Genomic DNA, 24257 nt, shown 5'->3' on the forward strand with positions numbered 1-24257 from the left:
AGTGACTGCCATAATGGTCAATACAGCTGTACTGTACTGGGTGTGGACCCGGTTATCACCTGTAATTCCTTTCTAGATTTCATCTCTTTCTATCCTCACGTGTTTATTGCACAGGACCCTAGCCTGATGATTAGAATAGGTGAGGGACCTTTCTTGTTGGGCTGTTTCTGGCCTGCCCATGCCCTAAGGATGGATTGCTGTTTATCCTTGCCATGCAGCTGAGCATGTTTATATCTCCCAAGGGCTATTCTCTGCCTAGAAATGCCCTGTGTGGGTGTGGCATCAGGTTGGGGTTCCATCCAAGTTGTTTCAAGAATTGCTGACACTGCCGGGTACAGCTCTCTCCCCCAAAGCCCAGGGTGTGGTCATTAACTTCCTTCTCCAGCGGAACTGGGAAAGGCAGTATCATTCCTCGTTGTGAGCGAAACATCCACTTTCTTATGCAACAGTGAGGAACGAAAAGGATACGACTGGTGTGATCTTCGGTTCAAATGAATTGAACTACGTCCCTCTTCCTTTTTGTGGGCAAATCCAAATCCTATCCAGTTATAGTTTTCAGTTACTGGATAATTCCAGATAGGAGCCCCAGTTGCAGGTGATCCTTAGCCTCCATGTTTGGAAAAGGAGAGTTTTATTCCTACTGTATCCTCTAGTTACCAGTTTCAACAGGGGTCCCCAACCCCTGGGCCAGTCCGTGGCCTGCTAGGAACCGGGCCGCACAGCAGGAGGTGAGCGGCGGGCCAGTGAGCGGAGCTTCATCTGCCGCTCTCCATCGCTCGCACTACCGCCTTAACCACTGCCACCGCCACCGCCACCCCCCCCGCCCCAGTCTGTGGAAAAATTTTCTTCCATGAAACCGGTCCCTGGTGCTGAAAAGGTTGGGGACCACTGAATTACAAGATTTGACAGAGCCTCCTAGCAAAATATATATCAAGATCATCCATAGTACTTTGAAAAAGTAAAGATGCCTAACCATAATCTTGGAGATTCTAATTCATAAGACCTGGGCTGGGATCTGGGGATCTGATTTTTTAGGGAGCCCCAGAACTGGTTCATATACACAGCCAAGGGTAAGAGGATTCAAGGAAAACAAACTTGACACAGAAGCAATGTTTTAATTTTTTAGCCATGTTTGTAAAAGAATTCACTTTCAGTACATGGGTAATACCCAAGCCTTTTCCCATTATGTCCAATTGTATTACAAGTTCCTTTAGTTCTGTTACGAAAAGTTTTCATTGTTTCTTCAGGGAGGCTACCAAGTAAATTCTGATGTTCTCAAGGTATCTTGTCCTGGAAATGGTATCATTTCTCAGGATTTAAAAATAACTTTCCTGAACTAAAGGTGGAGAAGCCAAGTCTCTGCTACTTTTCCTAGTCGCCTGGGCACAGCTGAGGAGTCTTGGCACTGTGCCCATGCCCTAAAAATTTAAATATGGCAATATGAAAACCAAACCTTAAGAACCTAGAGCAGCTCTCCTACTTCCCACCATGGACTCAGCAATAAGAGCAGACAATTGTACTCTAGTTAATAGCTGCTTTGTTCCTTCATAGCACACTGGGCAGAGTTAGAGCCCTCTGTCATCTTTAGCTGCCCCTGTTCTTTTCCTCAAACTCCAGGATGAGACCTTTAATGTGGGACAATTTCTGATGCAGGTACTCACAGCGGCGCTTTTCTTCCCTGTAACCTGGGTACCGCTGCAGAGAAAAAGCATCCATGTCAAAAAAAAGAAGTCAATTCTGCCTTTTTGCTACCATTCCCAGGCCTGGTCTTACCTTCCTGAACTTTTTATATTCCTGGACTATCTTTTCTTCCAGAATCTGAAACAGAAAATGTTAGTACCAAGTTTAAACTTAAGAAAAAAGCTCCAGTTCTCTTAGGGAGTGAAGGAACTTCCCTTCTCATTCTACCAAATTATACAGACTAATTTTTCCTTCAAAACTGCCTTGCTTGTCACGTTGGTCATTGAACAAACAGGATTATGGGCAGTTAGCCAGGGGTTTACGGCCAGTAGAGCTCAGGGGCCAGCCTGGGCCCATCCAGCCCTTACCTTGTGTTCTGGAGTTCCTCGTTGAGCGCTCTTCATCTCTGCTCCCAGCTCTCTGAACCTTTGGCTTGCAGCCCCAACACGGGCATGCAGGGTGCGGTATTCAGCATAATCTGTCTCAAAGTCCTGCTTGTAAGCATGGTGCTGTTCTGCGCTGTGGATGGCCCTGTATTGCCTGCCAGGAGCAGAGTATTGTCAGCTTCAATATCATTGCCCCCCAAAGCTTCCAGCCCCCAGGAGGTTTACCGTAATATCTCATATACACAAGGCTTGATAAAATTGGAAATGGCAGGGGACTCACAGGAGGTAATCTGGTACATCTTCAGGGCTTGGGGATTCAGAGTCTAGTAAGGAAGCAAGACATGAAGGTGATGATAGGCTTTTTTTCCCCCACTATGGCAGTTTCACCCTCCTCCCATTAACTCACCAGCTTGAACTGAGGGACTGTGCACCAGCCTGGAGCTAATGTCTTCATCTTTATCTTCTTGCTCCCAATCTTCTCCCTCCTGTAGCTCCTGACTAGGCAGCCCTTGTAGGGGACTTGGAGCTAGAGACAGAGATCTGAGCCTCTTTTCTTTTCGTTTTACAGTAGCTGCAGGTGCTGGACGTTTCTGTTGGAGAAAATATCTCGGTCACATGAACAGTAAGCCAGAAGCCTCCTATTCTGTCCTTCTCTTAAAAATTACTTCCATATAATGAGCTCTGGGAGCATGAAAATGATAAGGTCCCAGTTTTTAAATTTTAGCCTCATTGGACACAACTCTCTTTGAAAAACCCTTGCTATTACAACTTACCTTGTCCATGTGTTTCTGGCTAGCAGAAGAAGGCAGTACCTGATCAGGCTCTCTGTTTGGAAGATGGGTCTGGTTCCTAGGATATTTGAAGAGGGAATGGGAGAGATGAAGCCAAAGGTAGGGCTAGATTCCCTTTTTACAGCATTTAGGGTGGAGATTAGAGATGACAATACCAGGGCTTTCCAGATTAGTCCCACCCTGTCCCCAAATACCTCACTTCCCACTGTGCCATGTGTTCCCTCAAGGATCCTGGGAGTGACTGTCCTTGGCTGCTTGCCAGTGGATCTGGCACCTGGCAGGGAAAGTGGCAGGGGCACTTGGCTCCCTAGGCTTCAGGCTTTGCCCCACCTTATCCCAACTCCCTGTAGTTTCTGGCCTTACCTCTTCTAGTGCCATCTGTGGCTGTGAAATTGTGTCTCCTGCAGAATAGTCTCCCATGTTCTGCCAGCTCTCGTGATCTCTGGCATCTTCAGTCAGGTTGTGTCTCTGAACTGAAGATGGGGCTGGGATAGAATCCAAGGCTGCCCAAATAGTGAGGCGCTCCCTGAGTGGACCCAGGCAGTGGAGCCGGTTAGGCCCAGATCTGGAAAGAGGTGGTTTAAAACAAAAAACAAACAAAAAACAGGAAGGTGGAGATCTTTGAAGCACCTCTGGATATCCCCTTCCCAGACTTTGCACAAACTCTTTACCTGCTACCTATTCCCCTTACCTGCCTAAACGTTGGCACACAAGTTCCAAGCCACCACCAGGGCCCTCCTGGCCACATTGAGACACTATGAAGGAAAAGAGGCAGGACCAGCCAGGACCTGGGAGCCTCAAATACTGTGGGTGAAAGGAGACTGTAAGCTCTATGAAAGTCAGTTCCTCCTCCTACTATTCAATGCCACTCCTCCCTGAGCCAGCCTAAGCATGAAGATGGGTCCCACGGGGCTCATTAGCACACCAGGTGCAGCTGGGCCTGAGTTCCTCAGGAGGCTAAAACGGCACAGTCTCTTCAACCGCAGCCCCTTGGGACAACAACCCAGCAGCCCCTCGCTCCATTTGGGGTTCAGTTCTCGAAACTTCCTCAGACCTTGACTGCCCTCAGCCTCCCGCCCTGACGGTACCTTCCTGGAACCCATGTTTGTTCTCCCTGCACTCCACCTCTACAGACCCCAGGCCCGCGCTTACCCCTCGGTTGCCTTGGAAAGCAATCACTGGCCGAACCTGGGGGGAGAGCACAGACTTGAGTTAAGAGCAGGTGAAGTAGCGTCCCGGATCCGGCGTCGGGTGCCCGGGGTGGGAGTAGGGTGAGGGGACCTGCCTCGCAGGCTTCACTTGGAGAGGTGGGGAGGCCGGAGACTGAGGATGCTGCTTCCCATCCCCAGGCCCCTTCGGCAGGGTCGCCGGCTGAGGCCCGACTTCCCGAGGAGTAGGGGATGGAGAGGATGGGGCCCGGGCGGGCCGTACCTGTTGCCGCTGACACTCGTGCAGCGCCCGCAGCGCCGCGTTGTTGAGCCGGAGCAGCAGGAGGCTGGTCCGGGCAGCGGGGGTGAACCAGAGCCGGAGCTTCCCACTCAGAAGCTCCTGGGGTCCCTCCATGGCTGCGAGGTTCAGAGCAAATAGGACAGGAGCCACAGACCAGGGCCACTACCACCTCCGCTGTGCAGGGCTAGGCTGGCACACCCGGTAGCCCAGGTAGGCCCCGCCCCCCGCCGGGACCCCACCCCAGGCCCCACCCACAGCCAGCCCCACCTCTGGGATTTCCCGCTCGCTTGGGCGGCGCTTCGCTCTCCCCTAGACGTTAGCACCGACCCCAGCGGTTTCTTCTTGGATTGGCATGCGCTTTTTGGGCTTTCGGAAGGTACTCTCCCAGTTCCGGGGAGAAAGTCTGCAGCCAGCTTTAGACCTCTCACCAGAGTCCCCAGTCCTGCCTCAGTTTTTCCACCTAACCTGAACACTTAAAGAGTTTCGCTCTCTAAGTGAAGCTGAACCTGCAACCCTCCGAGAGTTTTAGACGCAGAGGGGCGGGAGACGGAGACAGCAACAGCGACTGGTTGCTGGGCGGGCCCAGCCCATCACGCCAAGAGCCCCAAGGGACCGGAGGCTGGCGGATCCGAAGGGGGTTTCCCGACGCCAACACCTGGCCTAGTGCTTTTGCTTTTCCCTCCCCGACGTACTGCGGCGAACCCGAAGCCGGTTTCTATGAATGGAGAGAGAGAAAATCAGGCCCCATTTTTGGCAGCAGTGAAGCTTGGCTGTCGCAAGCCGGAGTGCCCCTCATCGATGGGCAGAGATGGGGGCCGTGGTTGGTGGCAGGAAAGTTGCAGGCCAGAGGAGAGGGAGAACTCAGTCCCAGGTCTCCCTTCCTGGCCTATACACGTGAGATTGGTGGACACTGGTGTGAAAGGGAGCAGGCTCACTCCCTCAGGAGGACCAAGAGGTGCCATGAAGTTTCCAGACATTCTGGAAGTCCAGATCCTGGTGCAGTGAAACCCCAGGACCAATCTCACGTCGGCCCTTGGTGTCTCCACTTGTCCCTGTTTGGGTATGTCTCCCAAGAGCCCTGGTGTTCTCTTTCCTAGCTAGGATACCTCTGCTAAATCCCTGGACGGGCATAATCCCAGATGACCTTAATGCCCTTCACCCTAAATCAAATTATCCATACATTTGTCAAAACTCATCAAATTGCACACTTAAAATGTATCTATTTTAATGTCTGTAAATTATACCTCAATAAAGTTGATTTTTATTTTTTGGCCACACCCCGTGGCTTCTGAGATCTTAGTTCCCCCACCAGGGACTGAACCCAGGCCACAGCAATGAGAGCACCAAATCCTAACCACTGGACCTCCAGGGAACTCACTAAATTTGACTTTTTAAAAATAATTTATTTTATTTATTTTTGGCTGCGTTGGGTCTTCGTTGGTGCGCGTGTGCCTTCTCTAGTTGTGGAGAGTGTGGACTACTCTTCGTTACGGTGTGCATGCTTATTGTGGTGGCTTCCGTTGTTGCAGAGCACGGGCTCTAGGCTCACGGGCTTCAGTAGTTGTGGCATGCGGGCTTAGTTGCTCTGCGGCATCTTCCTGGGATCTTCCCAGACCAGGGCTCGAACCCGTGTCTCCTGCATTGGCAGGCAGGTTCTTAACCACTGCATCACCAGGGAAGCCCCCCTAAATTTGACTTTTAAAAAATTAATTTTTGGCGGCGTTGGGTCTTCGTTGCTGCTCACAGGCTTTCTCTAGTTGCGGGGAGGGGGGGCTACTCTTCGTTGCTGTGTGTGGGTTTCTCATTGCGGTGGCTGGCTTCTCGTTGTGGAGCACAGACTCTAGGCATGCGGGCTTCAGCAGCTGCGGCAGGCAGGCTCAGCAGCTGTGGCTCGTGGGCTCCAGAGCGCAGGCTCAGCAGTTGTGGCACATGGGCCCAGTTGCTCTGCAGCATGTGGGATCCTCCCGGACCAAGGCTTGAAACCTTGTCCCCTGCATTGGCAGGCAGATTCTTAACCACTGTGCCACCAGGGAAGCCCCTGTATGTACTTATTATCAATTAATTCTTTTTTATATCAATTAATTCTAATATGCTCCTCTAGAAGTGGAAATTTCCTCCTTATATATTCAAATATAATCAGTTATATTATCAATTTTATCAGCTATAAAACATCAGTTTTATAAGTTTCCATTTTTTTCCTTAGATATATACCTCCAGACCCTTTCATTCTCCCGTTCCACTCTGAAATAGTTGCTTCTCTAAGCCTGCTGCAAAGTTATCATCCTGGGGTCTCCCTTCAAACAGCCTTGGGATTTCCTTATCTTCTATATTGGATGCCCTTTTTTCCTGAATTCTACTACTTTTTTCCTTGATTTACCCCCTCATTTTGGTGTACATCTCCAGTAGCTTCCTGGAAAGGATGCATGGTAGATAAGTCCTTTGAGACTGTGTGTCTTTATTCTATTCTACTTAATCGATAGCTTGGCTGGGTAAAAAAAATTTGGTTGTCAGTTATTTTTCTTCAGATATTTGATGACATCACTCACTGTCTTTTGGATTCCAGTGTTGCTGCTGACAAGTCTGAAGTCATTCTGATTCTTCATCCTTTGTATGTGACCTATTTTGTACCTCAGAAACCTTTAGGATCTTCTCTTTGACTCCAGTGTTCTAGTATGTTGTGGCATCGATCTTTTCTTATTCTTTGTGTTGGGCACTCAGTGGGCCCCCTCTCATTCTGAAACTCATATAATACAGATGTAGGACCTCCTGAACTGATTGCCTAATTTTTAAATTTTTTCCTCTCCATCACTATCTTTTCGCCCAATTTTCTTGACTATTTCTTCAAGTTATAGCTTCCATTGCTTTTATAATATTTTTAATTTCCAAGAGCTCTTTATTATTCTCTGAATGTTTTTTATAGCTCCCCTGTTTTTGTTCAATATCCTCTTCATCTCTAAGGGTACTAATTATAGTCCCCTTCCCACTTTCTTTTGTTTCTGGAATTGTTTCTGATCCTCTAAGACCTTATTCTCTGTTTCTGTTTTGTTTTGGCCTATCTTTATGTTAAAAGTGTTTTCTCCAATGCTTGATGATCCTCAGCTATCTACTCATCTCTACAAGCAAGGCACTAAAATCTGACTAGAAGCTTAATATGCATGGAGAGGGCTGGTTGCACTTTAAGATAATCTTACTGGATCATTTCATTATGTGATCCCTGTAATTTCTCTAATTATTCAAGGTTTTTCCCCATCTCAGGGCCTTGGCATATGCTATTTCTATTGTTTGTGTATTGCTTAAAATGTATTTGGCAGAAGTTACAGAAATCTGACTCAAGGCAGTTTACACAAAAAACAAATACATATGGTGGTTCTCATAGCAGGAAGCTCAGCGAGAGAAAAAATATTATAGTTGATGTATTCAGTGGCCCAAGATCATCATCAAGGACCAAGTTTCCTCCTGCCACTCACTTTGCTTCAACTTAAGCCTTGTCCTTCAAGGTCATAGAAGCCAAAAGCAGTAAGGGTTATGTGAATCCTTATTCAAGTCAGTGGGAGAGAGCACTGTCTGTCTCCACAATGGAACAGAAGTCCTTCCCTTTGGTCTGATAAGGCCAATTTAGGTCATATGTTAACTCCTAAACCTATAACTGTCACAAGGTGAATATCATGCATGGTTTAGGCAATCCTGAGCCAGTAATGCTAAGAGTGATGAGTTTACTTTGATTGACTTAGCCATTCAGGACCACTTTTGGAACATAGGGAGGGAAAGAATTTCCTAAAACTGTATTGCTCTTCCTTGTTAAAGGAGGCATGTTACAAATGTTTGGAATTCAGCTGAACTGCTGGAGCCTTCTTCTACTTTTCCTACAGGCCTCAGTTGAAAAGTCACCACAGGGAATTCCCTGGTGGTCCAGTGGTTAGGACTCCATGCTATCACTGCCAAGGGCCTGGGTTTGATCCCTGGTCGGGGAACTAAGATCCCATAAGCTGTGTTGCGTGGCCAAAAAAAAAAAACTCACCACAGAAGTGGGTCTCTCCCATTATTCTTTGTCCTTGCACTTTTGTTTCTCTTTTAACACTTAATTTGTAACTTCATACTGTTTGGTTTGGCTACTTGTGAACTGTAAGTCTCCTCCACTAAAGTGTTAACTTCATGAGGTCAGAGACCATGTCAGTTTTGTTCACCACTGTATACCCACTGCCTAGAAGTGTCTGGCACTTAATAGGTGTATACTTAATATTTGATGAAGAACCCAGAAATCAATAGTATCTTCCTCTCTAACTGAATATCCAAAATACATTTTGAAGCTGCACACTTTTGCCATTTCTGCTACCACCATTTTGGTCCAAGTGGCTATCTTCTGTTCCCTGATGTAATAGACATCTTTTGTTTGATCTGTCTAGCATCCTCCTTTTCTGGGGAACAAACTCCCTTTCTTTGATAAACCTGGTCCTTCCCCATACTAACCATATGGTTCTGGTGGGGGCTGCTCTCATTATATCCTGACGCACACCACCTCCTCACCACAAAGGTAGGTACCTAAACCGTCAGAGCCCTGTCCTGGGGTTTTAAAAACTGAATTTAAAGGAAGAGCCTCAGACCCTCTCTCTTGGACACACTGTGATATGTGAGGGCAGGGACCATTGGTGGCCATTTCCTATCATGTCAAGGGATCTGGACCTGAGAAATTAAAGCAAAGAGATGGGGAGGCATCCCCCTGTCATTGCTTTTAGTCATTCACATCCCAGCCCATGTCCCAGTTTGGTTATGTAAGCCAACACATTCCCCTTTTTGCCCCAATTGGTCTGAACTGCATTTCAATTATCTGTTACCCAATTAGGCCTAGAATCCTGGATGTCTGTGATAGCCTCCTGACTGGTCTCCCCATTTCCATTTACCTGCTCTAATCCACTTTCCTTCCATGGAGTGATCTCTTCAAAATTTACATCTTGCTGCTGAAGAGCAGTGACTGGGTTAAACTCTCAGCCCCATCCTTTATTACCTGTGCTTCCTTGGGAAAGTTATATAACCTGCCTGTGCCGAAGTTTCTAAATAGGTAGAAAGGGAATAATGACACCTCAAAAGGTCATTGTAAGGCCCAAATAAGAAAAGTAAACTTAGTATACTTAATAAGCACTCACTTAATGTTAGCGAGTAGTGGTATTAGCAGTAGTGACTCAGATCATATCACTACCCTACCTTCTCCCTGACCTAGTTTCAAAGCATGCTCACTAGGCATTAGTGACTCGCCTACTACCTACCTATCCACTAACCCTGTGGCTCTTGATGGGATGGCCTGAGGGAGCAGGGCCTTAGGGCCTTCACACATGCCGTTTCCTCTCCTAAAATGTTCTCCCCCGCCTCCCCCTACCCCTTGCCCTGGATAAATCCTCCTCCTTTTGCCTCAGCTATCACTTGCTTCACTTCCCTAATCAAAGTTAGGGTCTACAGATATACTCCCTTCACAGAACCAGCAGTAGTATGATTTCTTACCAGGAGAGGTAGAAAAATTGTTCACAGATAGTCTTTATTCAGATTAAACTGACATCTATTTTGATGGGTAGGTGCTTATACTGTGTGCCATTAACTCTTTTGAATATCATACTTGTGTAAAATCTGTTCATTTCTTTCAAAGCAATTAGCACAATTGATTTGCATATATATATATACACACACACAGAAATATCTATATATTTATTATATATATAGAGAGAGCTGTTTCTTCTTCTCTATACTATATGTCCCGTAAGTATGGAGATATACATGTTTTGTTCATCACTGTATACCTAATGACTAATACAGTAGTTGGTACATCGTTGGTGCATAACACAATGAATATTTGTTGAAAGAGTGAGTGAGTTCTTTGGCAATTACTGGAAAAGTTAGACTGGAGGGAGGTGTGGCAACCAGCCTAGGTTCTGTTAGGATTGGAAATAGACTATTGAGCATGGGGGTAGAGTGGGGTGAGTTAATAAGAGGAGACTGGTTACAGGCTTGTTCCACTCTCTCACCCACCTGAGCAGCTGGAGTTGATAAAGAGGTAGCAGGTGCCAAAAGAGAACTTGCTTCCTCATCCTGCACTATTTCACTCATCCCTGGCTAGCTCAGTTTTCTCCATGGGGCTGGTTCTCTAGTCTCTCTATATGCAAGGGGACCCATTGGAACCTTGGGGCTAGAAAGCCAGATAGTCCAAATTCTTTTTGTGAACTGTGGTCAGTCTGTTGCTATAGGTCTGCAGATGCTGTCCCCACCCTTGAAGTCCAGTTTCCTGGTCTTCTCACTTTATATGTGGGGTCCCTAAATCCTGCCTCACCTCCTTCTCTCAGAGCCGTGGGTCCCTAACTCTCAACCTCCTGCTAAGTTAAAGTGGAGGTATTTTCTCTGCCCTCTAGCTGTTGACCAGTGGCCACAGTTCTTCACCACATGGGCCTCTCCTCCTGACATGGCAGCTGGCTCTCCCTGAGCCACTGATCCAAGTGAGAAAGGAAAGCAGAAGCTGCAATGTCTTTTAGCATCAGAAGTGATATACCATCACTTCTGCCATATTCTATTGGTCACATAGACCAACACTGATTTAGTGTGGGAGAGGATTACACAAGGATGTGAATACCAGAAGGGAGGGATCATTAGGGGCCATTTCAGAGACTGGCTACTTAGAGGAATTTGGAGAATGAAGAGGTTTTAGGACTTGCCAAAGGGAGATGGAGAGGACATTAACCAAGTGCCTATTATGGGCCAAGTCCTTTATATTATCTATATTAATCTTTTCCACAACACTAAGGGGTAGATATTATTCCCATTTTTCATATAAAGGAATTGAAGCATGGAAAAAATGATTGTCCAAAATCAAATCCAGTAAGTAGCAGAGTCAGAATTTGCACATTGTTATGTGTGCCACCAATGCTGATCTATTACATTTGGTATGTACCAAAGGGTGGGATATATGCTACTGGTGATATAAGAAGTAATTTTAATAGTATAGCAGTAAGTAACACTGAAAGTATAAAAATTAAATGCTTTTCAATATTCTGATGATGTCAAGAAAAATCTTCAGTTTGGGAGACATGCCTTATTACCTCTGTAACACTTGTTAATTTCTTTCTCTGAGAAAGAGAGGGCAGGCCCCAGGTTCAGTAGCTTTTTTTTTTTTTTAACTCTGAGTTATTTTTTTAAAACATTTATTTATTTATGGCTGTGTTGGGTCTTCGTTTCTGTGTGAGGGCTTTCTCTAGTTGTGGCAAGCGGAGGCCACTTTTCATCGCGGTGCGCAGGTCTCTCACTATCGCGGCCTCTCTTGTTGCGGAGCACAGGCTCCAGACGCGCAGGCTCAGTAATTGTGGCTCACGGGCCCAGTTGCTCCCTGGCATGTGGGATCCTCCCAGACCAGGGCTCGAACCCGTGTCCCCTGCATCGGCAGGCAGACTTTCAACCACTGCGCCACCAGGGAAGCCCCAGTAGCTTTGACATTGATGTTATTTTGGTAGAATTTAATAATATATTTCCTTTTCATTGTATTTCCTTTTATAGTTACTTTCTGTTTGTGGGCAGGTGATACTGATTTTTTTTTTTTTTTTTTTTTTTTTGTGGTACGCGGGCCTCTCACTGTTGTGGACTCTCCCGTTGCAGAGCACAGGCTCCGGACGCGCAGGCTCAGCGGCCACCGCTCCGCGGCATGTGGGATCTTCCCGGACCAGGGCACGAACCCGTGTCCCCTGCATCGGCAGGCGGACTCTCAACCACTGTGCCACCAGGGAAGCCCGATACTGATTTTAAATTTACTAAAGGAATATGAAGTTTGGGTTATATCCTTCATTTGAAACTGATACAGGGAGTTCCCTGGGGGTTTAGTGGTTAGGATTTGGTGTTTTCACTGCGGAGGCCCAGGTTCAATTCCTGGTGGGGCCACACAGCACAGCCAAAAAAACCCCCAAAACAACAAAAAAACAACCCTGGTAAAAATTTTTAAAGTAATAAATAGTAGTAGTTCAAGTGATACCTCGGTATGGCAAAAGTTGTGAGGATGGTACTGAATGAGGTTTATTGTCTTCCCTCAGCTCTGTTGAGAAAGAAGACAGTCTGAAGTGCCAGCCTCAGCTTGGTTCTGCTGTGGGCACTAGCTGGAGAGAATCAGAAGTTAAAATTTACAACCAGTCCTTTCCTGTGAGATTTCCTAAGCATTTCTCCTTTATCCCGTGAATTCCTCGGGACTGGTGGGGAGTCTTGTACACAGATTAGTGAAACTGGGAATGAGAGAGATTTTAGTGGGAAATCTAAGCTTCCCGCCCTATTCAGTTGCGAATTACAAACCAGATGTGGTTGGTGGAGATGGAGGAGTTAGTACAGTACAGTGGGGAAATGCCAGAGGGAGAAATGGACATAGCATGGGGATTTTCCAATCTCTTAGTCCCTGATCCAACTCCATAGTCCGTGATTTTGGGGTGCTCCAATACTTCCAAGCTACATATTTGAAACTTCTATGGGGATATGAACAGGACGAAAGTTTTAGGACATATGGGATGTGGATGCGAATTTCTATACTGGAGGAGTTTGGGATGGGGGAACAATGTGGTGCAAACTCAAGTGTCTAAACAGGTGGTTGGTTGGGGGGGATCCTAGGTAACAGGGGCAAGTTTAGTCCCAGAGTCTTGGTAACAGCACCGGCTGGACCATTTCAGCCCCCACGAACCCCCAGCCCTCTGTTCTCCCAACGTTCCCTTTGAGTGAGTCTGTGTCCCAAACCGTACCCGCATGAGGTCACTCTGCCAGGTCACGTGCCCAAGCCCGCGGGAGCGCCACATAGCTACCCGCACCCCTCCCACCCCCAGTCTGCCCACGTGACCTGGCCTACTTTCTCCCCTCCCGACCTAACGACTTGCTCGGAAAGCCCCGCCCCACGCAGCGCGCTCGGCCTGCGAACCTCCGCCCCTTATCCGCCTGAGCTCCAGCGTGGCTCGCGGCCCCCACGTGTTTCTTCCTTTCCAATGGGAATCGGCTCCCGGGCGCGAAGGGGCGGGGAGGAAAAAGACAACTTCGTTACGCTTCGAGAAAGGGGCGGGGCCTGCAACGTCGTACTGAACGAGGGGACGCAACGGAGGCAGGCCGGAGCTGCTGCCGTCGCCATGACCCGTGAGCACTGCGACCCCCTCCTCTTGCCCTTTTCTTCTTTTCCATCCTAAACATGACTGCCGAACCTCGGCATTGACCTCGTTTTGGCTTCCCCAACGAGACCTTTCTGTAGAAGCGCTGTTTAGCGACCCTCACACTTGGAGCCCGGAAGTCGACCCTTTGCCCACCGAGACACTTCTTGAGAACCTCCCCACCTCGTCAGGCAAAGGCCCTCCCCGACGCTCTGCGGTGTGGGAAGAAGCCCTGCGCCCCTGTTATAGACCCAGAGCCCCCCATTCCAGATCCCTTCCCATCCCCCACAGAGACCCAGACCGTGTACACATACCGCCACCCCGTCTGGGCCCCCATGCTGCCCCGAAATTCGAAGCACTCTTCTCAGGACCGTCCTCCGTCCACTCCCCACTTTGACCTGCCTCGTGGCAGCTCCCCACTCGGCCCAATCTGCAGCCTAGGCCCCGAAAAGGGCCGGTGTCGGCGCCCCGGGAATGAAGTGTTGGACCTTACGAGTGTCCGGTGAGGGGAGAGGGTCGTCGGTATGTGGGCAGAAAGGCCTTCGCGTCTCACCTTTTATCTTCTTTCTCTAGGCGGTAACCAGCGCGAGCTCGCCCGCCAGAAGAATATGAAAAAGCAGAGCGACTCGGTTAAGGGAAAGCGCCGAGATGACGGGCTTTCTGCTGCCGCCCGCAAGCAGAGGTAGCCCCAGGGAGGGGAGGGGTGGGGTGAGACCTGGGTTTAGACCAAGGGCTGTACCTGGAAAGAGAGTTAGCTCAGAGCTTACGTCTGGACTAGTCGTGAGGGGCAGAGTGCATTGTTTCCTCTAGGGTTTTATTTCTCTCACCCTCTAAATTGTTAGCTTACAGCCTTATAGGAAGGGACTGGGGCGGGTGCTGCCCTCGGTCTGATTTCTGAGTGCCCCCGGGTCTGACCTTAAGGGCAAGGGCAGGGAGCTTCACATTTCAGATGCAGTGGTGGTTATGACAGCCCAGTACTTTTGGCCCTCCTTGCTGTTCATTTGTCCTCCCTTCTCCCAGCCTTCTCACTAGTGTTGCTGGGTGTGGTACTCAGCACAGAATAGCCTTGGGCCTGTGTGGCCAGACTTCTCACCCCTCGGGCAATAGCCAGAGACTGATTGCCTTTTGAGCCTCAGCTCTCTTCCTCTTGTTCTCCTAGGGTGGGAATACAGCAGCCACATGCTGAATTTTGTCCCATCCACTTCCATCTTATCCTCTGTGCCCTTCATCCCCTTGCATCTTGTCCCTTTTGCCCTCTGGTACCTCCCAGTGCCCCATCATCTCTACCCCCAGGGACTCGGAGATCATGCAGCAGAAGCAGAAAAAGGCAAACGAGAAGAAGGAGGAACCCAAGTAGCTTTGTGGCTTCGTGTCCAACCCTCTTGCCCTTCGCCTGTGTGCCTGGAGCCAGTCCCACCACGCTCGCGTTTTCTCCTGTAGTGCTCACAGGTCCCAGCACCGATGGCATTCCCTTTGCCCTGAGTCTGCAGCGAGTCCCTTTTGTGCTTCCTTCCCCTCAGGTAGCCTCTCTCCCCCTGGGCCACTCCTGGGGGTGAGGGGGTTACCCCTTCCCAGTGTTTTTTATTCCTGTGGGGCTCACCCCAAAGTATTAAAAGTAGCTTTGTAATTCCTTGAGCGCCTGGTTTGACTGGGGATTTGGGGGGATGGGGATGGAGGAATGGCTGCCCTTTCCCACCAAGAGGGGAGAGAACGTCAGTCTCTAAAAGGATGTGGATATGTAGACTAAGTGAAACATCAGAGGAAAAAATTCTTTTTTGTACTGCAACAAACAAGTATTCTGGGTATGTGGTAGAGAAATCCTCTAAGAGCCTTAGGGACTTCTTTTCTGTGATTTTTTTTGTCCCCCACTCAGACCCTGAACATCATCCTACGGATGGAGTTGAGGTCCTAAGAAGGAAGGCTGCAAGACCTAAATTTATGCCCCTCTTCCTCATTCTTCCTCAGTTTGTTTGCCTGCTTGGAAGTTGGCCCAGGTCTGCTGCTCACTGACTTCCCATGGTTAGCTGCTCTCAAGTGTTCACATTCTCTTCTGTCTGTCATTCCTCATGTGAGGGTGGTTTCTGTCATTCCATTTCCTTTGACCTCAACATCAGGATTAAAACCTAGGGTAGTCTCTGTGCTCCTTTCTTCCTGTGTCCTGATTTGTTCTAGGGTTCTGGGCTTCTTAAATCCCTGTACCCAGGGCTGAATTCCTTATTTTCCTTTTTATCTCCAAGGGCAGAGCCAAGTAAGTCTTCAGTCCCTGTTGGTCTTTCCCTGCCCCCATCTCCACCATGAGAGCCAGGAAGGAGCTGGTGCCGCACTTTTCTGCTGGTTCCTGAGCTGCTGACTTGGAAGTCAGGCTCTTGAGCTGGGGTGAAGATGAACGGTAGCTCCAGCGTGTCAGATACTCTGCCCAGGGCATTAGGGTGTGTATGGCCACTTTTTTCAAGTCAGACATACCACTGACTTTAGCCTAAAGGGAGGTAACTACCCATTATGTCCTTGAGGTATTTGTTGGGCTGGACAGCTCCTGTGAGTCAACACTAGGGGTACAACTTGAAGGGAGCCCCAGTTTGTTAAAAGTACCTAGACTGGATATTTGTTATCTGGCAATATTGATGCTATGACAGTGTCACCTGAAGATAAGAGGAGGCTGGGGGTCCTGGGTTGGGGACCAACAGAATGGTGCCAGTAGCAGCCCCAGATAGAGGAGTACACAGGCCTAGCATGAGGCAACCTTGACCCAGAAGGTAGTCCAGCTACCCGTGGTGAAAGTCTTTTCCATTTCCGCTACCTCATAGCTGTGGAACCAAAGTCTCTGGTTAGAGAATCTGCAGGGCCATGACATTTAGATCTGTCCTACCACCCCACCGAAGAGTATGGTATATGGTAGACCCATGTGTGTGTCCTGAGAACTTGGGACTGGCCTTGAATTGCTCTTTCCCTAAATCAACTAGGTTTTCAGAAGAGTGTCCCAGGCCCGCCTCCATCCTACCTGAACCAGTTGGTGAGGGTAACCATGACGTAGAGTGATGCAAGGAAGAAGACGAAGTGGAAGGCAGAATAGCTATAGGAAAGCTGCTGGGCTTGCACTGGAGGAGCTGGAGCGGTCTCTTGGTTAGCTGGCCTGGCAGCCCCACCTCTTTGCCCTGGAGAGAGGAAAGGACTCCTGGCAGCAGTGCTGCTGAAACATCTCTTCCCTCCTCCCCCGTCTTTTGTGAAGGCACTTGAGGGCTCTTTGACACTCTGCAGAAATCTACACTTACGGATCCTCACTTGACACTCACCTTACTCTGGCTCCACTGTTTCAGGGCAGCAGAAACAGAGTGAGGACTTTTGTAAAAACAAAAGGCAGCATGTTTTGGAATGACTTTAAAATAGGAAACTCCTCTTCTTTGAAAAGATTGGTGTGGTGTAAAAAGTGGAGGCACACCTGGGTTCAAATTCTAGCTTCAGTATATAACTGGCTCTGGGAACTTTGGTAAGATGTTTAACCTTCTGTGCCTCAATTTCTCCATTTGTAAAATGGAGCAAATACCTACCTCACAGGGTTGTTGTGAGGATTAAATTAAATGAGATTATGTATGTAAAGTATCTAGCACAGTGCCTAGCACATTGTGGGTACTCAATAAAAGGTAATAGCAGCTAGAATCTGAGCATTCTGGGTAGAGGTTGATAGGATGTGTGTGTGTCTGTGACTGTGTGTGAGGGGGGAGGGGTATTGGGGATATTGAGCTCTCCATCCTCACCTGGATCCATAGCTGTAAACCTTTTCAGTCCACAAGGGCCCAAATAACCTCAGCAAGGTAGGAAGCCTCATTGCTGAGAAGGAAGAGATGGTTCTCAAGCTGGTCCAGTCAGATAGCAGGAGGATTGCCTGAGGGCATTTACTGCTAGCTGGTTGGTCCATATTAGTAACTCTCAGGAGGGTACTGTGCTCCTGGAGCCCTTTTCTGCCAAAGATTTAGAAATCTTTTCATGTGAGGGCCCTGGAGTCTTTATACATTTAAAATTTATCGTCATTTCCCCTACCCCCTTCATCTCATACAGATCATCTGACAAGTGCTATTCTTAGAAGTTGTTTTTTGTTCATGGGGAGCTTTCCTCTTATCTTGCTCTAAATAAATCGTGGTCCCAGTCTCCTGACCATCCGCCATTCTCTCAGACCTTTCCCTTGACACCTTTATGCACCAAGCAAAAAGCACACAAGCATACATGATGCCAGCACTCAACACTGCCAGAGAAGTATCTGGTGTTTGGGGTTCCATTTTACTCAGGCCAGGCAGGCACAGAGTGATTCTGTCCTTGAAGGATTACTGAGAAGGGGCAACAGAAGAGAAAGGTGGTAAGAACAAAGAGGTATTTGGCAGGAGCAAAAAAGGTTTTAGCATGGGGAAATCCATGTCCTATCCTTACCACTCTCTGGAGGACCGCTGGACGGCACAGAGAATGTAAGGTACATGATATAGCAGCTGTTGACAGAGGCTGGTAGAAGGCCAGAGTGGAGCTGCTCTGGGGAGTATGGGAATACTTGCTTTAGCCTACAGGGTAGTAATTTCCTTTACTTCTACCCTCACTTGTACTTCTGTCCCCCCACCCTTTGGGGAAACAGAGAATTGACTGAGGTAGGGAGGCTAATGAAATTTGCTATACTAAAGGTCCCCCAAATCTGGAATGTTGCAAGGCATGTATCCACTGAGGCAGATGCAGGGAGCGATGGAGAGGAAGGAGAGGAGACCACAGCAACAGGTGCAGACTAAGCAGCATCTTGTTGAGCAGGCAGCCATCTGGGTGTGTGTAGTAGTGGAACAGCAGCACAGCTGCTATGACTGCCATGCTGTAGAATCCTAGGGTGGTCAGCAGCACAGCTAGGAAATAGCGGCAGTCTTGGGCTGCATCTGTTTGTCTAGGGGTGGGAGGTGGGTAATGGCTCGGGGCTCCAACTCTTCTTTTTACCCATTATCAACTATTCCCCTTCTTCCAGAAGACTGGTGAGACTTACCCATCCCACCTGGCCCACAGTCATTTCACATTCCTGAGCTTTTTGATAACTGCTTAGTGGGAAGCTCTGAGACCATCAACCTGTCATGTCCTTTGCCCAACCCATCTGGGTCTAGTAATGTCAGACTTCCCAGGAAGCCTTTAGGGTTATGTCCTTCTTACCAGTTCTTGTTCCAGGAATGGGCAACGGCTGTAAAAAAGCACCAACTGCAGCAGGATGAATGTGAAGCCTTTACAGATGCCAATGTAATGCCAGGCTGCAAGTGAGGCACCAGTGGGAAAATGTAGCTGATCATATAATTACTCCTGGTCCTCTTCCTACCCTCTTTTTTTCTTAGAAAATCTTTTAGCTTACTTCTTCTGATCAGGATGAGATGGAAGGTACCTGGGAAGAGATATTCATCAGGCATGCGGAAGGCAACAGCACAGAGACCTAGCAGGAACAGCAGCTTGAGGAGCCAGAAGCTGGTTAAGAGGGTAAGAGAAAACCAGACTCAGAAGAAAAGGCAAAGGAGAGTGAACAGTGCCAATGGAGGAAGGAAAGGAGAAAGCAGAACTATAGGAAGAGAGAGAAGAGACAACTAAGTATAGGAAGGGAGGAACCAGTCCCATGTGAGAGGGGCTGGAGATGGGCCCATCACAGCCCATTTGAAATTCTGACTTCCAGATACCTAAATAAAAACATCAGGACAATGTTTTAGAGTTGACAACAGATTTGCATACAGTAACCCCACTGTTATCTCCATTTCAGAAACTAGAATGTCAAAGAGGATACGTGTGTGGCTTGTGGTCACACAGCAAGTATAGTGGAAGCAGGGACTTAAACCTGTTTTCTGTCTTTTTACAGTGCTATTACTCCGTCTTGGAATTTCCTTTACTCAGCTTATGTCTACTTCCCTCCTCATCCCCTCCCCACCCAAAGAATACACACACACCTCTTATGCAGCTGTGCTCTCAGGCTGGTGGGGGAGTGGAGGTCGACCAACAGCACTGCCTGCAGCAGGTGGAAGGTGGCAGTTCCTGCACATACTCAGTATACAGCCCCAGAGCCGCTGAGCACTGGGCAGTGAGAGTGGCCAAACAGATGGGCACACAGCCCTGAGGGCATCTGGATCTGAAGGGAAGGTACATGTGAGAAATGGCTGGGCAAGTCATCATGCATAGAGAAGTACCTTCTTATGGGTATGTCCAACTCATTTGTCCCCTTCCCCCAACCTGAATCTCTTGTTTATCTCAGGGTTTCTCCTTTTATCCTGTCCTGCTGCACCCCAACCTCCTCCCACTTATCCCATATGCCTTGCCCCAGACTCTTTCCACTACCATCCTTGACAGCAGGAGGCAGCAGACTGCTGAGGTCCCCACATGGAGGATGTAGAACAGGCGGCTACAAGGAGACTCCGTGAGAGGGGGCCACCTAGAATGGCAGCAGCAGGTACAGGGAGCAGGCCCACAGCAGAGCACCTGAGGGTAGAGCAGATGCAGGGCAGCAAGGTGGAGATTTGCTGAGGAAAGGCTTACATTAATGTACATGTGAGGTTAACCCAAGAGGCTGAATTCCAAAATTTCCCCCTCCCTTCTCTTCTCTCTTTTCACTCAGGAATTCTCAAGACTGTCTGGTTCCAAGCTATTTAGGATTGCCTTCCACTGACATCAAGTAGAGCTTTCATCATAAGAGCTTAACTGCAGGCTTGAGCAGAACTTTCTAAAAGCCTAAGTCACATCTGGCCTCTAATCTTTCCCAGGATCTAAACATCCGGTACCGGGTACATGGGAGGAGAGGTTTAATGATCAGTAGTCTTAGAGGCAAAGAAGCAGAAGGGTCTCACAAGTTAAAGGAGGGCCAATCATCTTTATCAGCTCCCATGGGTTTTCCTCCCCAGCTTCAGCCACCATTCCCTTCCACTTTTCCAGATAGCGCTTGCTCCAGGGAGCTCTCTGCCCAAGTACCCTCTCACCTGATAGAAGGGAAGACTCACTGTGACACTGCTGACTCCGCTGCGTTGCTGTGCCAGGTGGAGGGAGGTGCTGGGGCTTGTGACTGCCTTTGCACCCACCATCCTTATCCCAGGGATTAGGCCCAGGTCCACCAGATGGAAGGCGATGAGAAAGTAGTAGCTTTCTTTTGTCCTCAGCCCATTGGACTCCTGCTGTGCCGGGGCTGGTCACCCAGTTTAAGGCAGAATGGGGAGGGACATCAGGAAAAGAACACCGACCTTCAGGATGTGGTAAATGCAAATGTCCCTGTGAAACTACATTCTCCCCAGGGTCCTTGGGCCACTCAGTCTGTTCTCCCCAGATTAGGGAGCAGTTTGCATATCTGGTTTGTAGATTAGCATTCTTAATTGGTTTAGGATTAGACGTCATCCATCTTGAACAGAATTCCTTGGGGTGTGTGGGCTGGACCTAGGTGAAGAGGAGGGAAGGATGGGAAGGCCTGGAGTGGTGACGGGTTAGGTCTGGGACACGGCCTGGCAGAAAGCAACACTAGAAGCCCGAAAGGAAGTCTGAGAGGCGTACTGGTTTCCTCGCTGAAGCTTCTAGAACCAGAGCACCAAAGAAGGTGTGGCCCAGGGCGAGTCCCGCCTCCTCTCCCGGCGGAAGTTGCGAGGCAGTTACAGGAAGTCTTCCTGAGGCGGGGCCGGGCTTCTGGGGCGGCGCGGTGGGATCGACATGGCGACCGAGGGGGATGTGGAGCTAGAGTTGGAGACTGAGACCAGCGGCCCGGAGCGACCTCCAGAGAAGCCACGGAAACATGACAGTGGGGCGGCGGACCTGGAGCGAGTCACTGACTATGCAGAAGAGAAGGAGATCCAGAGTTCCAATCTGGAGACGGTGAGGTTGGCCGGGAGCCTGTTTGGAGGGATGAGAGCAGAAGGGGCTTGGGAGGCTGAAACTGGAAGCTCAGCTCCAGGACGGGTCTCCATCTCCATGGTGGGAGGAGGCAAGAGGGAAACTGAACTGTCATTGGAGCCCGCCGCTTGCGAAAAGGAACTTGATGGAAAATGGGTCTCAGGTGCAGAGTTGAATTAAACGTAGGCCCCGGTTCCTGGTACGCTCGTCATCGTGAATACACACCTCACCCGCTTGTTACTGGTATTTTAGATTATTAGGAATTGTGGGTAGCAGAACAGTAACTAGATCTTTCCCCTTAGGCCATGTCCGTGATTGGGGATAGACGGTCCCGGGAGCAGAAAGCCAAACAGGAGCGGTAAGTCGTTTTACCCACGGGCCCCTCTCATACCCCAGACAAAAAAAGCCATCGTTAGGCCTTTGTACCTTGTACTGTTCTTCAACTCTATCACCCATTTCTGCAGATCTAAGATTTACAACTTTACTCTTGTTGGTGGAAGGAAAGGCCTCCTGGCAACACCTGCTGCCTGCTGTAAATATTCCAGGGGATGGGATGGGATGTTAGGTGAGAGGGTGGGAGTCGTTTTGTATTTTCAGTCAACAGTGTTTATCAAGTCATTGATTTGTAAGGCACAGCTGGAAAAAATCCTTTCTGGGAGTTTATGGTGGAGGTAAAGAATGAGGACTGAGTACATGGATATTTGCAGGGAGAAGGAACTGGCAAAAGTCACCATCAAGAAGGAAGATCTGGAGCTGATAGTGAGTAGTGATGTCTAACTAGTGTATGCGTGGGGGAGGTTTCTTTGTTTAATTTGGGTTGTTTCCTGAAACAAGTAGACTCCTCATGTTTTGCTGGCACATTAATGCTGGGGAGGAGACTTAGGTAAAATCATTGATCCTTTTCCTGCAGATGACAGAGATGGAGATCTCGCGAGCAGCAGCAGAACGGAGCTTGAGGGAACACATGGGCAACGTGGTAGAGGCTCTTATTGCCCTAACCAATTGATTTGTGTTTTCTCAGACCTACCCACTGGATTAACTTATTTCAATTAAAGATGTCTTTTTTTTTTTTCCAAGTTGCAGCTTTTTCATTTTGGATCAAGTGCAATGTGTATCATATTGTATTTTATTGTGGGAAATTTACATGTTGGAGTATAACCCTTAATGAACCTATGTGAAGAATCAGTGTAGAAGAATACCTCATGTTCAGATGCAGATGCTGTGTGGCAGATCAGGCTCATTCATATGACTAGTTCTCAACAGCATTCAAGATACACTTAAGAGTCTCAGCAAAGTGTACTGTACTCCATGGCATGTGTCTCTAGGGTAGCTTATAAACAGCTGAAAGGCCAGTACCTGCCTAGGAGCCACTGTATATAGTTTTAAGTCACCAATCCAGTTCATAAGCCACTGTAAGTAGAATTTAGGTACTGAGGTGGGAACATGGTAACTACAATAGAAGTTATCAAAGGTTATGTCTTATATAGAATTTATGAAAGATTTTGATTTAATATTTTCTGAACCAGAACACTTACACCTTGGATTCCATTTTCTAACCTGGAGAGAAAGCAATTTTACTTTAAAAGTTGATCAAATTTTTGATCACCAACTCACCCTTGCTGAGCTTGTTTCCTCAAGTATAAAATGATACATAGATCTGATAGGTTGTTTTAAGAATTCATGAGCAGGTGAATGTAGCTCTCACATTTTGGCTCAAGGATAATTTTTAGATTGTATCTCCTTCTGGCACATACAAGTGACTTACATTCATCTCTGTGTTTATTACCTCACAGTAATTATCTGCACTCGTATTTTCTAGGACATTTAAGGATTTATGAGTGATTCTTCTAGTGGGGCATTTAAAGATTGTGAAAAGACCTTGCCCGTCTCATTTTTTAAAAAGAGATATTTACTTTTGAATGAGTTGGGTCTTCATTGCTGTGCGTGGTCTTTCTCTAGTTGTGGGGAGCAGGGGCTACTCTTGCTTGCAATGCACGGGGTTCTCATTGCAGTGGCTTCTCTTGTGGAGCACGGGCTCTACGTGCATGGGCTTCAGTAGTTGCAGCATGTGGGCTTAGTAGCTGTGGCTCACGGGCTCTAGAGCGTAGGCTCAGTAGTTGTGGCACACGGGCTTAAGTTGCTTTGCAGCATGTGGGATCTTCCTGGACCAGGGCTCAGATCCGTGTCCCCTGCATTGGCAGGTGGATTCTTAACAACTGTGCCACCAGGGAAGTAGCCCCCTTCTCTTTTTTTTTTTTTTGTGGTACACGGGCCTCTCACTGTTGTGGCCTCTCCCGTTGCAGAGCACAGGCTCCGGACGTGCAGGCTCAGCGGCCATGGCTCACGCACCCAGCCGCTCCGCAGCATGTGGGATCTTCCTGGACCGGGGCACGAACCCGTGTCCCCTGCATCGGCAGGCGGACTCTCAACCACTGCGCCACCAGGGAAGCCCCCCATCTCATTTTTTAATGCAATTTAGAGATAGTCTTCCCACTGGTTAAATGTCTTCCCTTATAACCCCTGGGACTCCTAATGCTCTGCCACATGCACGGTGGTCATGTTGTAAATATTAAATGGAAAAATTAAATTTAACTCTGCCACTGACATCTATCTAGCATGTTGTCGCTACATTGCAACTCAGAGCACTGTGCCCTCGATATACAAGCTGGGCAAGATACTAGTATGCTACATGGATTCCTCATTTCATGTGTCCTGTTTTGTTCTATATACAGCTACAGTTTAGACAGCAAGGACAACCACATACACATTTGCTCATGGAATAAATCGAGGTGCCACTTACGATACAACCTGTCTAGCATCTGTGGTTTCTGAGATCAAAGGGGATGATTAAAATGTGAAACATCATTTGCCTGACAATTCCCTGCTGTCTTTTATTTTAGTTAATAGGTAGATACTTGTCAGACTGCACATTTTATTTCTGGTATGCTAAAAAACCTCTT

At 48.2% G+C, this 24257-nt stretch overlaps 4 protein-coding genes across 9 annotated transcripts; 2 read left to right on the forward strand and 2 right to left on the reverse strand.

The window, feature by feature from the left end:
* Positions 1-1100: 1100 nt before the first annotated feature.
* Positions 1101-20977, reverse strand: ELL3 (elongation factor for RNA polymerase II 3). 3 transcript variants are annotated; one of them, XM_067029140.1, is made up of 13 exons: positions 20403-20977; positions 12303-12423; positions 4289-4422; positions 4010-4045; positions 3549-3661; positions 3221-3422; positions 3052-3131; positions 2840-2915; positions 2473-2656; positions 2347-2389; positions 2049-2220; positions 1774-1818; positions 1101-1695 (listed from the first exon to the last, which is right to left on the reverse strand). In XM_067029140.1, the coding sequence occupies exons 3-13, from the start codon at positions 4418-4420 to the stop codon at positions 1585-1587; spliced, it is 1194 nt and encodes a 397-aa protein (XP_066885241.1). In that variant the 5' UTR covers positions 4421-4422; positions 12303-12423; positions 20403-20977; the 3' UTR covers positions 1101-1584. The 3 variants fall into 3 exon arrangements, with proteins under 3 accessions (XP_066885241.1, XP_058915432.1, XP_066885242.1); XM_059059449.2 differs by lacking the exons at positions 12303-12423; positions 20403-20977 and having other exon boundaries at positions 4289-4515; XM_067029141.1 differs by lacking the exons at positions 4010-4045; positions 4289-4422; positions 12303-12423; positions 20403-20977 and adding an exon at positions 3946-3980.
* On the forward strand, positions 13325-15070 carry SERF2 (small EDRK-rich factor 2). 2 transcript variants are annotated; one of them, XM_059059430.2, is made up of 3 exons: positions 13325-13432; positions 14017-14125; positions 14714-15070. In XM_059059430.2, exons 1-3 carry the CDS (start codon positions 13426-13428, stop codon positions 14997-14999), a joined length of 402 nt encoding a protein of 133 aa, XP_058915413.1. In that variant the 5' UTR covers positions 13325-13425; the 3' UTR covers positions 15000-15070. The 2 variants fall into 2 exon arrangements, with proteins under 2 accessions (XP_058915413.1, XP_058915414.1); XM_059059431.2 differs by having other exon boundaries at positions 13326-13432; positions 14737-15070.
* SERINC4 (serine incorporator 4) lies at positions 16033-20504 on the reverse strand. The gene is given in 17 exon segments (XM_067030611.1): positions 16033-16062; positions 16064-16247; positions 16442-16595; positions 16734-16790; positions 17203-17239; positions 17241-17268; positions 17638-17739; positions 17741-17762; positions 17863-17958; positions 18143-18195; positions 18197-18352; positions 18610-18644; positions 18646-18704; positions 18833-18912; positions 19383-19561; positions 19768-19908; positions 20403-20504. Coding segments are annotated over 17 exon segments (1515 nt in total).
* HYPK (huntingtin interacting protein K) lies at positions 18791-24162 on the forward strand. Of its 3 annotated transcripts, XM_059059434.2 has the most exons (5): positions 18791-18924; positions 20045-21279; positions 21600-21655; positions 22005-22056; positions 22208-22373. In XM_059059434.2, the coding sequence occupies exons 2-5, from the start codon at positions 21118-21120 to the stop codon at positions 22301-22303; spliced, it is 366 nt and encodes a 121-aa protein (XP_058915417.1). In that variant the 5' UTR covers positions 18791-18924; positions 20045-21117; the 3' UTR covers positions 22304-22373. The 3 variants fall into 3 exon arrangements, with proteins under 3 accessions (XP_058915417.1, XP_066885250.1, XP_058915418.1); XM_067029149.1 differs by lacking the exons at positions 18791-18924; positions 22208-22373 and adding an exon at positions 23601-24162 and having other exon boundaries at positions 20964-21279; XM_059059435.2 differs by lacking the exons at positions 18791-18924; positions 21600-21655; positions 22208-22373 and having other exon boundaries at positions 21081-21279; positions 22005-22064.
* The last annotated feature ends 95 nt before the right edge of the window (positions 24163-24257 follow it).

The sequence above is a fragment of the Kogia breviceps genome, chromosome 3 (genome assembly GCF_026419965.1).
Source record: "Kogia breviceps isolate mKogBre1 chromosome 3, mKogBre1 haplotype 1, whole genome shotgun sequence".
NCBI lineage: Eukaryota > Metazoa > Chordata > Mammalia > Artiodactyla > Physeteridae > Kogia > Kogia breviceps.